Source organism: Hyperolius riggenbachi, chromosome 5 (assembly GCF_040937935.1).
Source record: "Hyperolius riggenbachi isolate aHypRig1 chromosome 5, aHypRig1.pri, whole genome shotgun sequence".
In the NCBI taxonomy this organism is placed as follows: Eukaryota; Metazoa; Chordata; class Amphibia; order Anura; family Hyperoliidae; genus Hyperolius; species Hyperolius riggenbachi.
In genome coordinates, this window is record NC_090650.1 from 130,690,452 (window position 1) to 130,704,351 (window position 13,900).

Sequence of the window (13,900 nt, forward strand, 5' to 3'; positions counted from 1 at the left end):
TGTCATCTTGTGAGCAACAAGTTTCCCAGCAGGAAAATGCATAGCCCTGCAGCTTTTTTATGTTCATTCTTTCTTGGCATGTTGGGCTGTAGTAATGAAAGGGTTATTGTTTTCTGTTGCCTGAATGGGAAAGGGGCTGTAATATGAGGTTGTGTTTCACAGATGCACAGAGGGATTTTCATGTCCTTAGGCAATATAACTTTTTCAGGTGTTCTGGAGGTCTCTTTTTTATAAGTTATTTTCTCCATCAGTGTGTAACGTGTAACTTCTTGCTACATCAGGTTGACGGGTTGCTTAGAATTAAGCAGAGTCCAGATATTATTTATTGGAAGATGCCCACTGCATTATGACCATAGGGAAAAGGTAAGATAAACATAAGCATGCTGCTTTTTGTGTTTACCAATGTGATGAATCCTGCAGATGTTCCCATACAGACATGCACAAGCTTATCTACTGATTTTCTTTCTTTTTTTATTGTTGTAGAGTATTCTCTGTCAACCAAAAAATGAAGGGACAATAATGGAAACTTATAAGCATACTGGTTATTTTAATGAGACTTTAACTTTGCTTTTTTATAATCAAGATATGACACTTTTTTTTTTTTTTTTACGAATTATGGTAATGGGAAGTAGTTTTTGGGGGAGGAATGGATCCCCTTTTGTCCCTCACACATCTGCAGCCAGCCATGAACAGACATAAACAATTTAAACTGTGGTGATGGAAGAAGGCTTCAGTGTTTGATGATTAACGGAATGGTTTTAAGGACAGGAAATCATAAGTGGTGTACTAATACTGTGATGTAGGGATGGCACAGAAAGATGCTGATGCGGGTGCTGCAGACAGAAAGATGCTGAACATCTGGTTTGTGTCAAGGATGTTTGACTGTGAAAAAAAAGGATTTGATGGAGAATAACTTGTAGCCAGTGTGTGCAGGGCTGGGCCGAGGCAGAGGCTGGAGAGCGCAGTGTAGGAGGGGGCACACAATTCATTCAGCTGTCATACCTAATTGTGTTTGAAGCAGAAAGAAATAAGAAAAGAGGATACATGACGGTGACTGCAAGCCAGATAACTAGAGATTAAGGTGTTAAGGAGGTTGGGGGCCCTGGAGCACCTATTAGTCTAATAGCAATCAGTGTGTGATGGCTGGGGTGGGAGGGGTGGGGGGTGCTCACTTTGGTGTCTCAGCCTTGGGTGCTAGAGGAGCTTGTCCCGTCTCTGAGTGTGTGACCTGACTACCTGACTATTAGCCTTGGAGAAGTATGTTTATGCATTTCAAGGGACAGTTAGTAACACGAATAGGGACTCTATAAGGAGTGTAAAGAGAAAGGAAGACTATATATATATATATATATATATATATATATATATATATATATATATATATATATACTGTATATATATATATATATATATATATATATATATATATATATATATATATATACAGTACAGACCAAAAGTTTGGACACACCTTCTCTCATTCAGAGTTTTCTTTATTTTCACGATTATGAACATTGTAGATTCACACTGAAGGCATCCAAACTATGAATTAACACATGTGGAAGTATAGTACATAACCAAAAAGTGTGAAACAACTGAAAATAGATCATATTCTAGGTTCTTCAAAGTAGCCACCTTTTGCTTTGATTACTGCTTTGCTCACTCTTGGCATTCTCTTGATGAGCTTCAAGAGGTAGTCACCTGAAATGGTTTTCACTTCACAGGTGTGCCCTGTCAGGTTTAATAAAGGGGACTTCTTGCTTTATAATTGGGGTTGGGACCAAAAATCTCAAATTTGGACTCTTCAGACCTAAGCACAGATTTCCACTGGTCTAATGGACTGGTCTAATGGACATTCCTAGTGTTCTTTAGCCCAAACAAGTCTCTTCTGCTTGTTGCCAGAAGACTAGCAACAAGCAGAAGAGACTTGTTTGGGCTAAAGAACACAAGGAATGTCCATTAGACCAGCTCATCAAGAGATTGCCTGTGAAGAGTGTGTAAAGCAGTAATCAAAGCAAAAGGTGGCTACTTTGAAGAACCTAGAATATGACATATTTTCAGTTGTTTAACGCTTTTTGGTTATGTACTATACTTCCACATGTGTTAATTCATAGTTTGGATGCCTTCAGTGTGAATCTACAATGTTCATAATCATGAAAATAAAGAAAACTATGAATGAGAAGGTGTGTCCAAACTTTTGGTCTGTACTGTATATCACAGGAGGGGATTGCCTGATGCCAGATATGTGTTCTTGCCAGTTCCTTAAGAAGTCGAGCAACCAGTGCTACAATAATACTAACCTCCCCCCTTGCAGAGCCAACATTTGGGCACTGTAGCTCCCAGCAGCTTTCCTGTGTCCTCCGTGTACAATTCCTGAAGTGTGCATGTGACCCAGTGCAGGTCATGTGACACACCGGGAGCTGTACATGGATGCAGGAAAGCCGCTAGGAGCTGCAGGAAGCATAGAAATGGAAGACGGCACCCGGAGGCTCAGTAAAGGTGTCCACTAACGATCCAATTTCTAGCGAACAATCGTTAGAGCGATCAGAAATTCTGATCGGATTGGCTGTAAATAATCTCCTTTGATGGGCACAATCGATTATAAACGATTAGAAAAACAGTTGTCCGATTGGATTTTCGTCAAACCAAAATTTGGATTTTCTTGTTGCCTGTTATAGATAGGAAGCAAAGATTGGTTCATCATTGATGGTGTAGTGAACGATTTTTCTTTTGATTATCTGATCGCTCAAACCACTTTTCGATGGAAATGAGATAGTGGCCACCTTAAGTTGCTTCTGCTGTGGAAAAGCTTTGCTAAACTTAAATGTCCCACCCCCATTCTTCCCCACAGGGCATGCCACTTAGTTGAAACTGCCGGATGCCTGAGTTCTGGTTAACCAGGACTCTACTGTATATTAATGATGATAATGCTAATAAAGTCAAGAAGACAATTAATTGAACCTGTATTCATGGTGAACAAGTTAATGTTTTCTTATCTTTGCCATTTACTACATATCTTATGCACTCGATCCCAACCGTGATCCGGACACCATCATCTCAATAAAATATATGGTAACCATGATTTGTTTTTCTAAAATTGTAGTGTTAGAACTTAGAAACTGAGGCTATATATATAAAAGAGGGTGAGAGCAAGTGCAAAAAGACAGACGGTAAAAGTCAAGGGCCCATGTTCAATTAACTTTTTCTCCCAAGTTTTCTACTTGGTTACATTTTCAGAACTGCCTTTTAATACATCAGCAAGCAAGAAAATACTCAAAATAATGTTTTCACCTACTTTTTAATACTTTTTCAATTTCAGAGTGCTGAAATGTTATTTTAAGGAGAAGATGAAAATTATCTATTAGAAAACTCAGGAGAAAAAGTTGATTGCATATGGACCAAGAAGTCTTGCATACTACGGCCCATATGCAATTCCTTTTTTTCACCTGAGTTTTCTCCTAGGTGATATTTTCAAACATGTCAATAACATGTCTTTTAAACCATCAGCAGGCAAAAAAATACTCAAAATAGTTTTGATAGTACCCTTTTCACCTACAATTGCAAAGTGCTGAAAATTTGTTTTAAATGGAAGATGAAAAATTATCTCCTAGGAGAAAACACAGGTGAAAAAGTGAATTGCATATGGGCCTACATATCCATGATGTCAAGACAAGACAAATAACATTTATATCACGCTTTTCTCCTGGTGGACTCAAAACACCAGAGCTACAGCCACTAGGATGCGCTCTATAGGCAATAGCAGTGTTAGGGAGGAGTCTTACCTAAGGTCTCCTACTGAATAGTAGCTGGCTTACTGAACAACAAGAGCCAAGATTTGAACCCAGGTTGCCTGTGTCAGATGTATTTTATCCCAATTGCATGTAATATTTTAAATGCATTATATACAGTGTGGGAAAGTCGTATTTTATCCCCTGCTGATTTTGTTTGTTTGCATCTGACCAAGAAATGACCAGTCTATAATTGTAATGGAAGGTTTACTGAAGCTGTGAGAGACGGAATAACAACAATAGAACCCTCAAAAACCCAGGGCCCCAAAGTCAGAGCATGATGTGTATTGTAGTGAGTGAAATAAGTATAAGCAAGAAGTTTTAAATCAGGATGATACCATTTATTGGCTAACTAAAAATGAATAAGAATAAGCAAGCTTTCGGCCTTGCAGCCTTCGTCTGGCTTACATCCTGTTAGTTTGCAGGCTGGTGGTACAGACAGCTATATACATGCAACATCAAAAGGAAAAACAGATTTTTTTCAAGCATAAATACATGTCATTGAGATGCCTTAAGTAAAACAGAACATCTTAATGGGGTGAGAGGTTGTTAGCTGAGATAAGGATCCTTGTTTACTCCCTGCTCACAGACCTGGGAGTTGGACTGACGCAGAGGTATCGCAAATTCTGAGTTCACAAGCTCAGCTATATAGGCTGAGAAAAAGTTTTTAAATATCATCAGCCTCATACCAATATAAAAAGTTTTTGCCCTTATTCAAGCCCTTGTCCACAGCTTTGAACCAATTTATAAATTTTGTTTCTGCTATTAATCGATCATTTGACGTTTTGAAGCCACCCTTTAGGGCAGTGACACGAAGATCATACATGCTGTGTCCATTGGACCGAAAGTGTGTAGCAACTGGGAGTTCAGATTTGATATCGTTAATAGTTTGCCTGTGTCCATTCATACGTTTCCGCAGAGTTTGTCCATTTTCTCCCATGTACATAGCATTGGGGAATTTAGCACACATGATCAGATATACCAGATTGGTGGAACCACAGGAAAATGTGCCTTGTACTCTGTACTCCTGTTGTGAACCTGGTATCGTTAACCTGTCAGTGGAGTAAATGTGTCTGCAGGTCCCACATCTTTTTTGTCGGCAGGGTGATGTTCCGTTTTGTTGAGGCCTATTCAAAAAACTCCTGACAATCATCTGTTTTAGATTGTGTGGTTGCCGATATGACAAGAGGGGAGGTTTAGGGAATATCTTTCTCAGTCTGTGATCCTTGTGTAAAATGGGATGAAGTTCCTTAGCAATCCTCCTTAAGATTTTCAGGTGTGGGTTGTAGGTGACAACCAAAGGGACACGGTCCTCTTTCTGGTTTTGCTTATATTTCAGGGTTCAGTCCTGATGATGCTGGCTTTCCTGATTTGGGCCTCAGCCATAGGAGGACTGTAACCATGTTTAGTGAAAGTGTTCTTAAGGCGATTCCTACTGCTACTATGTGAAATAAGTATTTGATCCTTTATCAACTAGCAAGATTTTGAATAATGGATTAAGCAAAGATTGCTGCATGGGCTCCCATAATCTTCAAAGGGTGGGGAAAACATTTCTCCAAACCCTCTAATTGGCGAAAAGATTGTTTAAGGAAAAAATTGTTTCAGACAGGTGATAGTAAGCGAGGGATGGAGTAAGTCTCATTTGATGTTCATCTTTAAGGCAAAACATGCCTTCAATATAAAATATAGACTCCCCCCCCCCAGCTCACTGAAAGAATATGTGTCCTGAATGCAAACTTCAGAACCCAGATCTGTATCATTGCATATGGGAGTGGTCTATTCCCTTTCCATTCTGGGATGGAGTCTCTCAATTCCTTGTAAAAATATGCAGGAAACAGGTGTTCAGACCCCATGCCATATATTTTTCACTATACAAAGTCTTCAGAGGATGGGGGGAATACTGGCACTGAGAACTTAAAAGTACCAGATATTCGCCATCTTATCCTGGCAGCCGCCAGGAAAGTGATGTTCAACTGACCTAGCATCATGGATATTCAGGATGAACTGACCTTTATAATGCATAAATTATCTGCCATATTAAACATGGAAAAGGGGACCAAGAGCTTCTTCCGTAAGTGGAAATGTGGAAATGGTATATTATCAGCATTACACCCAAGGAGAGAATAAACGATTTTACGGAACCCCTTGAATACTTAACCTGGCATTGCTATGAACAACTGAAGGGATCTCTAGGCCCTCTGACCATTCACTATTCTATTTGTATCCTGGAATCAAGATAGTAACTAATTGCTGACCCACGCATATAATGCAAGACATATACTAGGACCAATGCCAGGAATACACAATGAGTTTTTTTGGCAGATTTACTGTCCAATCAATTCAAGTCATTTTTCCGATTGTTTTTCTGATCGATTTCCATTCACTTCTATGAGAAAATTGATCAAAAAATTACTGAAAAAATTCCTGGTGTATTCCCAGTATAGCGAGAGAACAAGGGGTGGGGGTCATGGAGAGCTTTGGGATAGGAAGGGAGGGACAGTTATGTTTTCTTTGAGTTGTACTATTCAAAAAAGCAAAGTTTGTTATTCCAATGGTATATGCTGATTTGATTGTTCTGGACCAAAGTGAACATGAGCTTGTCTGAAATTTATTTGAAAAATGAATAATAAAACATTCATAAAAAAAAACAGCAAGATTTCAGGCTCCCGGATGTTTTCACTGTCTGCAGGTAACAAACTGAGATTATGAGCACCCTCTGCAGCACCCTCTGAGATCAGGAGTGCTCCTAATCCCAGCTTGTTACAGGACCTGTATAAAAGACAACTGTCCACTGAAGCAATCAATCAATCAGATTCCAAACTAGCCAGACCTGTCCAAGGATGTCAGAGACAAGATTGTAGACATGCACAATGCTGGAATAGGCTACAAGACTATCACCAAGCAGCTTGGTCAAGAGGTGACAGCAGTTGGCATGATAATTTGCAGATGGAAGTAACACAAAATAACTGTCAATCTCCCTCGGTTTGGAGCTCCATGCCAGATCTCACCTCATGGAGTTGCAATGATCATGAGAATGGTAATGAAGCAGCCCTGGGCTACACAGGGGGAGCTTGTCAGGGCAGCTGGGACCAAAGTAACCAAGAAAACAATTGGTAACATACTATGCCACCAAGGACTCAAACCGTGGAAAGCCTGCAAGGTCTACCTGACAGCAGATGGTTAGGTCCATTCTGCAGTTTACCAAAGCACATCTGAATGTCCCACAGGAGAACTGGGTGTTGTGGTAAAAAGAGACCAAAACTAAGCTCTTTGGCATCAACTCAACTCGCTGTGTTTTGAGAAGAAGGAAAGCTGCCTTTTACCCCAAAAAGACCATCCCTACTGTCAAACATGGAGGTTACTTTATGCTTTTGTGTTTTTCTGCTAAGGTGACAGGACACCTTCATTGTTTCATAAGGACAATGGAGGGGACCATGTACCGTCAAATCTTGGGTAAGCACCTTGTTCACTCCAGGGCATTGAAAACAGTTAATGGATGGGTATTCCTGCATGACAATGACCCAAAACACATGGCCAAGGCAACAAAGGAGTAGCTCAAGAAGAAGCACATGAAGGTCCTGGAGTGGCTAGCCCTTAAACCAACAGAAAATCTGTGGAGCCTGCTGAATGTTTGAGTTGCCTAACATCAGCCTTACTGACTTGGAGAGGATTTGCAAAGAGCAGTGGGCCAAAATCCCTTTTGAGATGTGAGCAAACCTGGCGTCCAACTACAAGAACCATCTGACCTCTGTGATTGCCAACAAGGTCATCTTTTAACAAGGTTTCAAATACTTATTTCCCTCATTACAATTCACATCAAGCTTTGACTTTGCTCATTGGGTTTTTAAGGGTCCTGACCCTCAGGAGCTACAACAAACCTATTATTACAATTATAGGCCCATACACAATTCACCTTTTCCCTAAGTTTTCTCCTAGGAGATACTTTTTAATCACAGTACTGTCAAAAATATTCTGTGTATTTTTTGTGGCTTCAAGGGCATTTTATGGCAAGGTGTAAAAATATCAGCTTGGAGAAAACTAAGGAGAAAAAGTGAATTGCATATGGGCCATAGACTGTCAGTTGTCATTTCTTAGTCACAAAGCAAACAAGCAAAATCAGCCGGGTATTAAATACTTATTTTCCACACTGTATGCAGCATTATATGCTATGCATCAAATGTACATTATATTCCCTTTGATGTCAAGTGGTCCTGACTTTGAACCATAGTCTTATTGCACTTGTTGTAACCCTGCTTTATGTATATGGTCTCAGTTTCTGAGTCTTAATACCATTTTAAAAGACCAAACAAAGTTTATGTTTATTAAGACTGTGTTTAGATTACAGTTGTGAATAAGTGAATCTAGCTCTATCTATTCCCCTATCCTCTGTATTCCAGACTAGTGTTGTGTGTGTTTCATGTCCTACATACCCATAACATACTTTTACTAGTGTGCAGTGTCATCTCACCTTGCTGGACAGACATGTAGAATGTGCTGCTTCAATTTTACCAGTAATCCTCTGATACTTTTTAAGAACTCTGCGTAGAAGCAGCACGTTTGACTTGCATGACTTCCATTTAGTATGATGTTTTTGGTAAAATCTTGCCTTCCACTGACTTATCTCCATTTATTAGTTCTCACTAATCTTTATCTGTGAATTAGTTTTAGCATTGATTGTATTGGTATGGCACCAGATAAATTAATCATCAAAACTCTTTATCACTGGAGTTGGACGAAGGGTTTTGGTGAGGCGCAAAGTTCAGTAAAAAGCTGGGGGTATAGTTGCTGTTAGGGAAAGGTCATACAGAGTATAGGGAAGACAATTAGGAGACATGAGAGTTAATCTTCATCATCAATGTTTCCACAACAGTGCCAAGACATTGGTACATAATTGCACTGCACCATTCTAAGGGCTTGTTTACAATCATCTAGGGCGTTATCAGCCTTTTTCAAGTGCAGGCGATTGTCAACATCGGCAACAAAATGCTTGTGCAATGATTCTCTATGAGCAGATTCATCATTTTTGAAGCGATTTTGCTCTAATGGAAGTATAGGAAAAGCGCTAAACGCTCACAAAATCGCATTATGCGGAGATTACGTGTGCGTTTTTATGAATAAATAAATTGTATTTAATCTTTTCCTGGTCAAAGAGTTAACTTCCTGACTGATGTCAGGAAGTGAAAAAACGGAATCACTCTGTAAAAGCGCTTACAAAAGCGCTTTACACAAAATCGTAGCGTGCAGTGGACCGCCGGGAGGGGGAAAATACGCACAAGAAATCTAAAATTGCTGTCGTCAGCGATTTTGTTTTTAAATGTGAACAGAGCCTAAAAGTGTCTATACATTACTCCATTTGCAGCATCAATATGCCGCACATTCAATCATAATGGTTGAATCTTGTAGAGATCGATGCCGCAATAGAAAAAATAGAATGGAAAGATATTTTCGAAGGTGCTCAGTTGGTTTTGCTGCAAAAGCGGTATTTGATTTCCCGATGACCAAAGGACCTAATAAATGCATGACTGGTCTGCCTCCATGTGTAATTTGCATCCCTCGCCCCCTCCCCCAGGCCCATGGTGAGTGTGGCAGTGTTGTTTTGGCTCACTTGTCCTCTGGTACACCTCCTCCTATGTCCCATGCCTTCTCTTTATTGCCACTGGGGGCACCTAACATCAAGTAAATGCAGTGAGGTCACTGGGTACAGGCACCCCCAGCGATCCTGATCTGCAGTTGCTGGCGGACTCAAGTGACAGCAATGCACCTGCTGATCTGTTATTTGATAAAGGTAGTGACAGCGACACTGACTTCATCACCACTGAGGTCAGTGATGTCCGCATTTGGTGCCCCATTGACACTAGTTAGGCTCCACCACCGCCCTCACATTTCCCTTTTACTGGGGAGCCTGACCTGAAGGTAGACTGTGAGCACAACCCCCTTGCCTACCTGCAGCTCTTTTTCACTGATGCAGTCATTGAAATAATAGTGGAGGAGATGAACCGATATGCCGCCCAACAACTGGCTGCTCCCCAAATGCGCTTTTCAAGGAGCAGGACATGGGAGCCGGTCACCAAACAGGACATTTGACTCTTTTCGGACTAATTATTCTGCAGGGGGTGGTGGGGAAGCCCCTGTAGAAATGGTATTGGTCTACCAATAAAATAATCGATAACCCTTTTTTGGAATTGTGATATCCGAATAGCGGTTTAGCTTGATCATGAAGTTTTTGCACTTCAGCAACAACGACATCTTCAAGGAGTCCACCCACCCTGTGCCAAAACTTAAAAAAAATTGGGAGGTGTATCAGCTTGTTGTTGACAACTTCCGGACCACTTATGTACCACAGAGGGACATAAATGTTGACGAGAGTCTGATGGCCTATAAGGGGAGGCTGAGTTGGGTTCAGTACATAGCATCTAAGCGGGCCTGCTTTGGCATAAAATCGTACATGCTACTGTATGTGAATCGTCAACCGGTTACATCTGGTATACAATAGGCACCAAGTTCAACCCCAGGTTCAACTACGGAGTGGCGACATCCTCTGTGCTGTCTCTGGTTGAGCCTTTACTGAACAAAGGCTATTGTGTCACCACAGATAATTTTTACAGCTCCCCTGAAGTTTTTGAGTTCCTCATACAAAATAGGACTGATGCCTATGACACCGTTCGGCCTAAGATGTGGGAAATGCCATCAGTGTTTGCCAAACCGAAGCTGAAAACTGGGGACATTGTTGCTTGGCAAAAGGGGAAAATGCTGGCTCTCCACTGGCATGACAAAAAAGATGTCTGTCTTCTCAGTACAGTCCATGACACCTCGACTGTCACCGCCAGAACAAGAGTAGGTAAAGACATTTAAAAGCCTCAGGTCGCAGTGGACTACAATTGCATGATGGGTGGTGTGGAGAGAGCCGACCAGGCGATTAATTTTTACCCCACAGTATGGAAACAGCAGAAAAAGTACTATAAAAAAGAACTTTTGCATCTCCTGGAGCAAAGCTTGTGGAATGCGTAGCGCAGTGACAGGCCAGTAACTCACACAGACTTTATCTGGAAGATGTGTGTGAGTGCACCTGCCTGAAATATCAGGCCGCAGCAGATGCCAGAGTCGGACGCTGTGCCTCCTACACTGTGAACCCCGGAGCGCCTCACTTGCTGTCACTTCATGGAGTATATTCCACCCATTCCCCAAAAAAATACACCAGGCTTTTATCCTGATATATTTTGGTGAGTTATGACTTAAGAATTGGAGGCCTAAAATTCTTGAAAAAAATGTACCGCTTTTAGACTCAGACAGAAATGAACTGCCAGCAGTGGCGTAGCTAAGGAGCTGTGGGCTAAGGAGCTGTTTAAGGACAGCTGAATAGATGGAGGCTTATTTGGGAGGTTGTTGCCACCTGTGGGGTCACTTTACAATCAATGCATCCTTTTTTGTAATTTTTACGCTTTTGAATGCACATTTTTTCCGCGTATATGTAGTTTTGCGAACGCTTTAGGCGCTTTTGGTGACTGGATGCGTACATATGTACGGGTGTGACACGTCAACAGTCTTTATGCGGACGTTGTAGGCATGATTGCGATTGGCTATAACCAATGCGTATGTATATACGATGTGATGCATAGAAGTCTTTAGGCGGACGTTGTCAGCAGATTTTTCATGCGTACGTGCATTGCGTATCCGCGTAGTCTTCAAGTGGACGATGTAGGCTTGCAGGTAATTGGTTGTGTGTACCACAGTATGGTCATTTCTTCCTTTGAGCCAGAGAAACAATAAGTGAGACATTGGAGGGTGTTTTTAGATGTTTGAAATGTGAATTTATGTCAGAATTGGAAATTAGAATTGATTTTAATCATGGTTGATATGTTGTTGTGAGAATTTATTTAAATTTGCTATCATATTCACATTATAGCTTTGTGATTGGTAGATCTCACTCATGAATATGCAAATTGTAAGTCTTCCATCAGGTCCTCTTGAGACCTATATAAGATGTGTGTGATGTGTAATGGATTGTCAGACTCTGCAATGATTTGAGAAAGAAGGATCGAAACGCCTGTGCGTTATCATTATGCAGACCTGTTTTTTACTCATGTCTTTTTAATAAGAGCTATAAATAAAGAAACTTGAATATTGGATTGATGACTGTGAAATTTCCCTGTGACTCCAGGGGTGGTCACTGCACATCTAATCCATTGGTGCAGCAACGCTGGTTCGATTAACATCTAGTATAGTGTAATTCAAATAAAGGTCACTCTTCCTTAAGAGGACAACCAGTGAATCTTTGAAAAATATCTAAATATAAAAGTGATTTCATGGCCCTATATGTAGATAGGTGAAGATCTTGGCACTGATGTTCACGACCTCACTGCCTGTCTTGATCCTTATATGTACATACACCTGTGATGGAGAATAATACCTGTTTTATGCTCACGAGTCAAGAATGCCTAGATCTTTATCTACCCACATAAGGTAGTGATGCCTGTAGTGATGATTAGGAACCATATGGCCACTCACAAGACTCACTGCCTGAATTGGTTGTTCCACTGAAGGATCTTGTTCAGTTTTGTGTTTTCTTCAAAGTCATGTATTAGTTATAACTCTGAGAGTGGTGGAGTCACTTTTACCTATAGCTATGTCAACTATACTGTATAATTCGTGTAATGGGTAGGATGGAGGCACCCAATGTGTGTTCTATTTTAGTATTTTAAAATACAAATAAAACATTATTTAATAAAAGCGAGGTAATTGCTTACCTCTCCAGAAGATATAGACACCAGTTCAACTGGAAAAAAAAGTTTTTATTCAAAAAACAATCTGACAACGCGTTTCGCAGGTCATGGCCAGCTTCCTCAGGTCTATACAAAATGCCTTGATAGCATAGGGGATAGAGTGTAGAGGCGCTTCGCTCTATCCCCTATACTATCAAGGCATTTTGTATTAACCTGAGGAAGTGGGCCATGACCTGTGAAACGTGTTGTCAGATTGTTTTTAGATTGTTGGGGCAGGAAGAAGAAATGTTTTACAGAAATAAACAACATGAACTACAGGTGATCTGCACTTATATTTATTTCCACTTTTACATTTCATTTGTACTGTGACATATTTTCACCGTGCTGTAATGCCATAAACTCTGAAAGGGGCACAGAATCTGATCAACATTTATATGTCCATAAAATTGGCTTTACGCATGGACGAAGCAGGTAATTTGGGCGTGATGAGATTGGGCGCCCATGTTAAAATTCTGAATTACCGGCTACAGCTGGAAATGTGGGCTCTGAGGGTGCCAAAGAAGATAGCGGCAGAGAAGTTCCGCTACATTGTAGCGGAACTTTGTACCGAAGGTACCGAGCATCACAGTAGCTATTTTCTTTCCCCAGGTCTTTATTGCAAAATGAAATATAATAAAGCATACATTTATTATCAACAGCACCAGTAACAATGAATGTTTAACCTCGAAAGTCAGCTCAATAATTAGCAATAGATTACAAATAGTACCCAATATGACATATAATAAAAACCAATAAATAGAACTTATTACAATCTCGTCCTAACACGCCCATTTCTTGGGCCGTGCGGGGCGTGCCGCCGCCCGGGGCGCTGTTGGGAGGGGGGCGCTATAATGGAGGGGGGAGCCGGAGCCGCGGGGAGGGCAGCCCGACCTCTCCCTCTCTCTCCTCTCCCGAGCTGCCCTTCGTGCTCCCCCCTCCAGACTGCAGAGTAATGCGCAGGGAGCGCTGTATACAACATACCTCCCTGCGTTCCAAGCGCTGCTCTCTCGCCGCCTGTCTCTTCCTCTCTGCCTATACGATGATACACACGCTGCTTCCGGCTAACAGGAAGCAGCGTGTGTATCATCGTATAGGCAGAGAGGAAGAGACCGGCGGCGAGAGAGCAGCGCTTGGAATGCAGGGAGGTATGTTGTATACAGCGCTCCCTGCGCATTACTCTGCAGTCTGGAGGGGGGAGCACGGAGGGCGGCCCGGGAGAGGAGAGAGAGGGAGAGTTCGGGCTGCCCTCCCCGTGGCTCCGGCTCCCCCCTCCATTATAGGGGGGCAGCTACCTATCTAACCTATACTGGGGGGCACCTACCTAATCTAACCTACGCTGGGGGGCACCTACCT

General features: G+C 41.5%; 1 protein-coding gene across 1 annotated transcript in view; it reads left to right on the plus strand.

The window, feature by feature from the left end:
• The first annotated feature begins 317 nt into the window (after nucleotides 1–317).
• LOC137518421 (collagen alpha-4(VI) chain-like) overlaps nucleotides 318–13,900 on the plus strand; it is a 267,080-nt gene continuing 253,497 nt past the window's right edge. Inside the window, exon 1 of the mRNA XM_068236258.1 lies at nucleotides 318–363. Within this exon, the coding sequence (XP_068092359.1) occupies nucleotides 347–363 (17 nt within the window). The 5' untranslated portion in view covers nucleotides 318–346. The remainder of the gene's footprint in view (nucleotides 364–13,900) is intronic.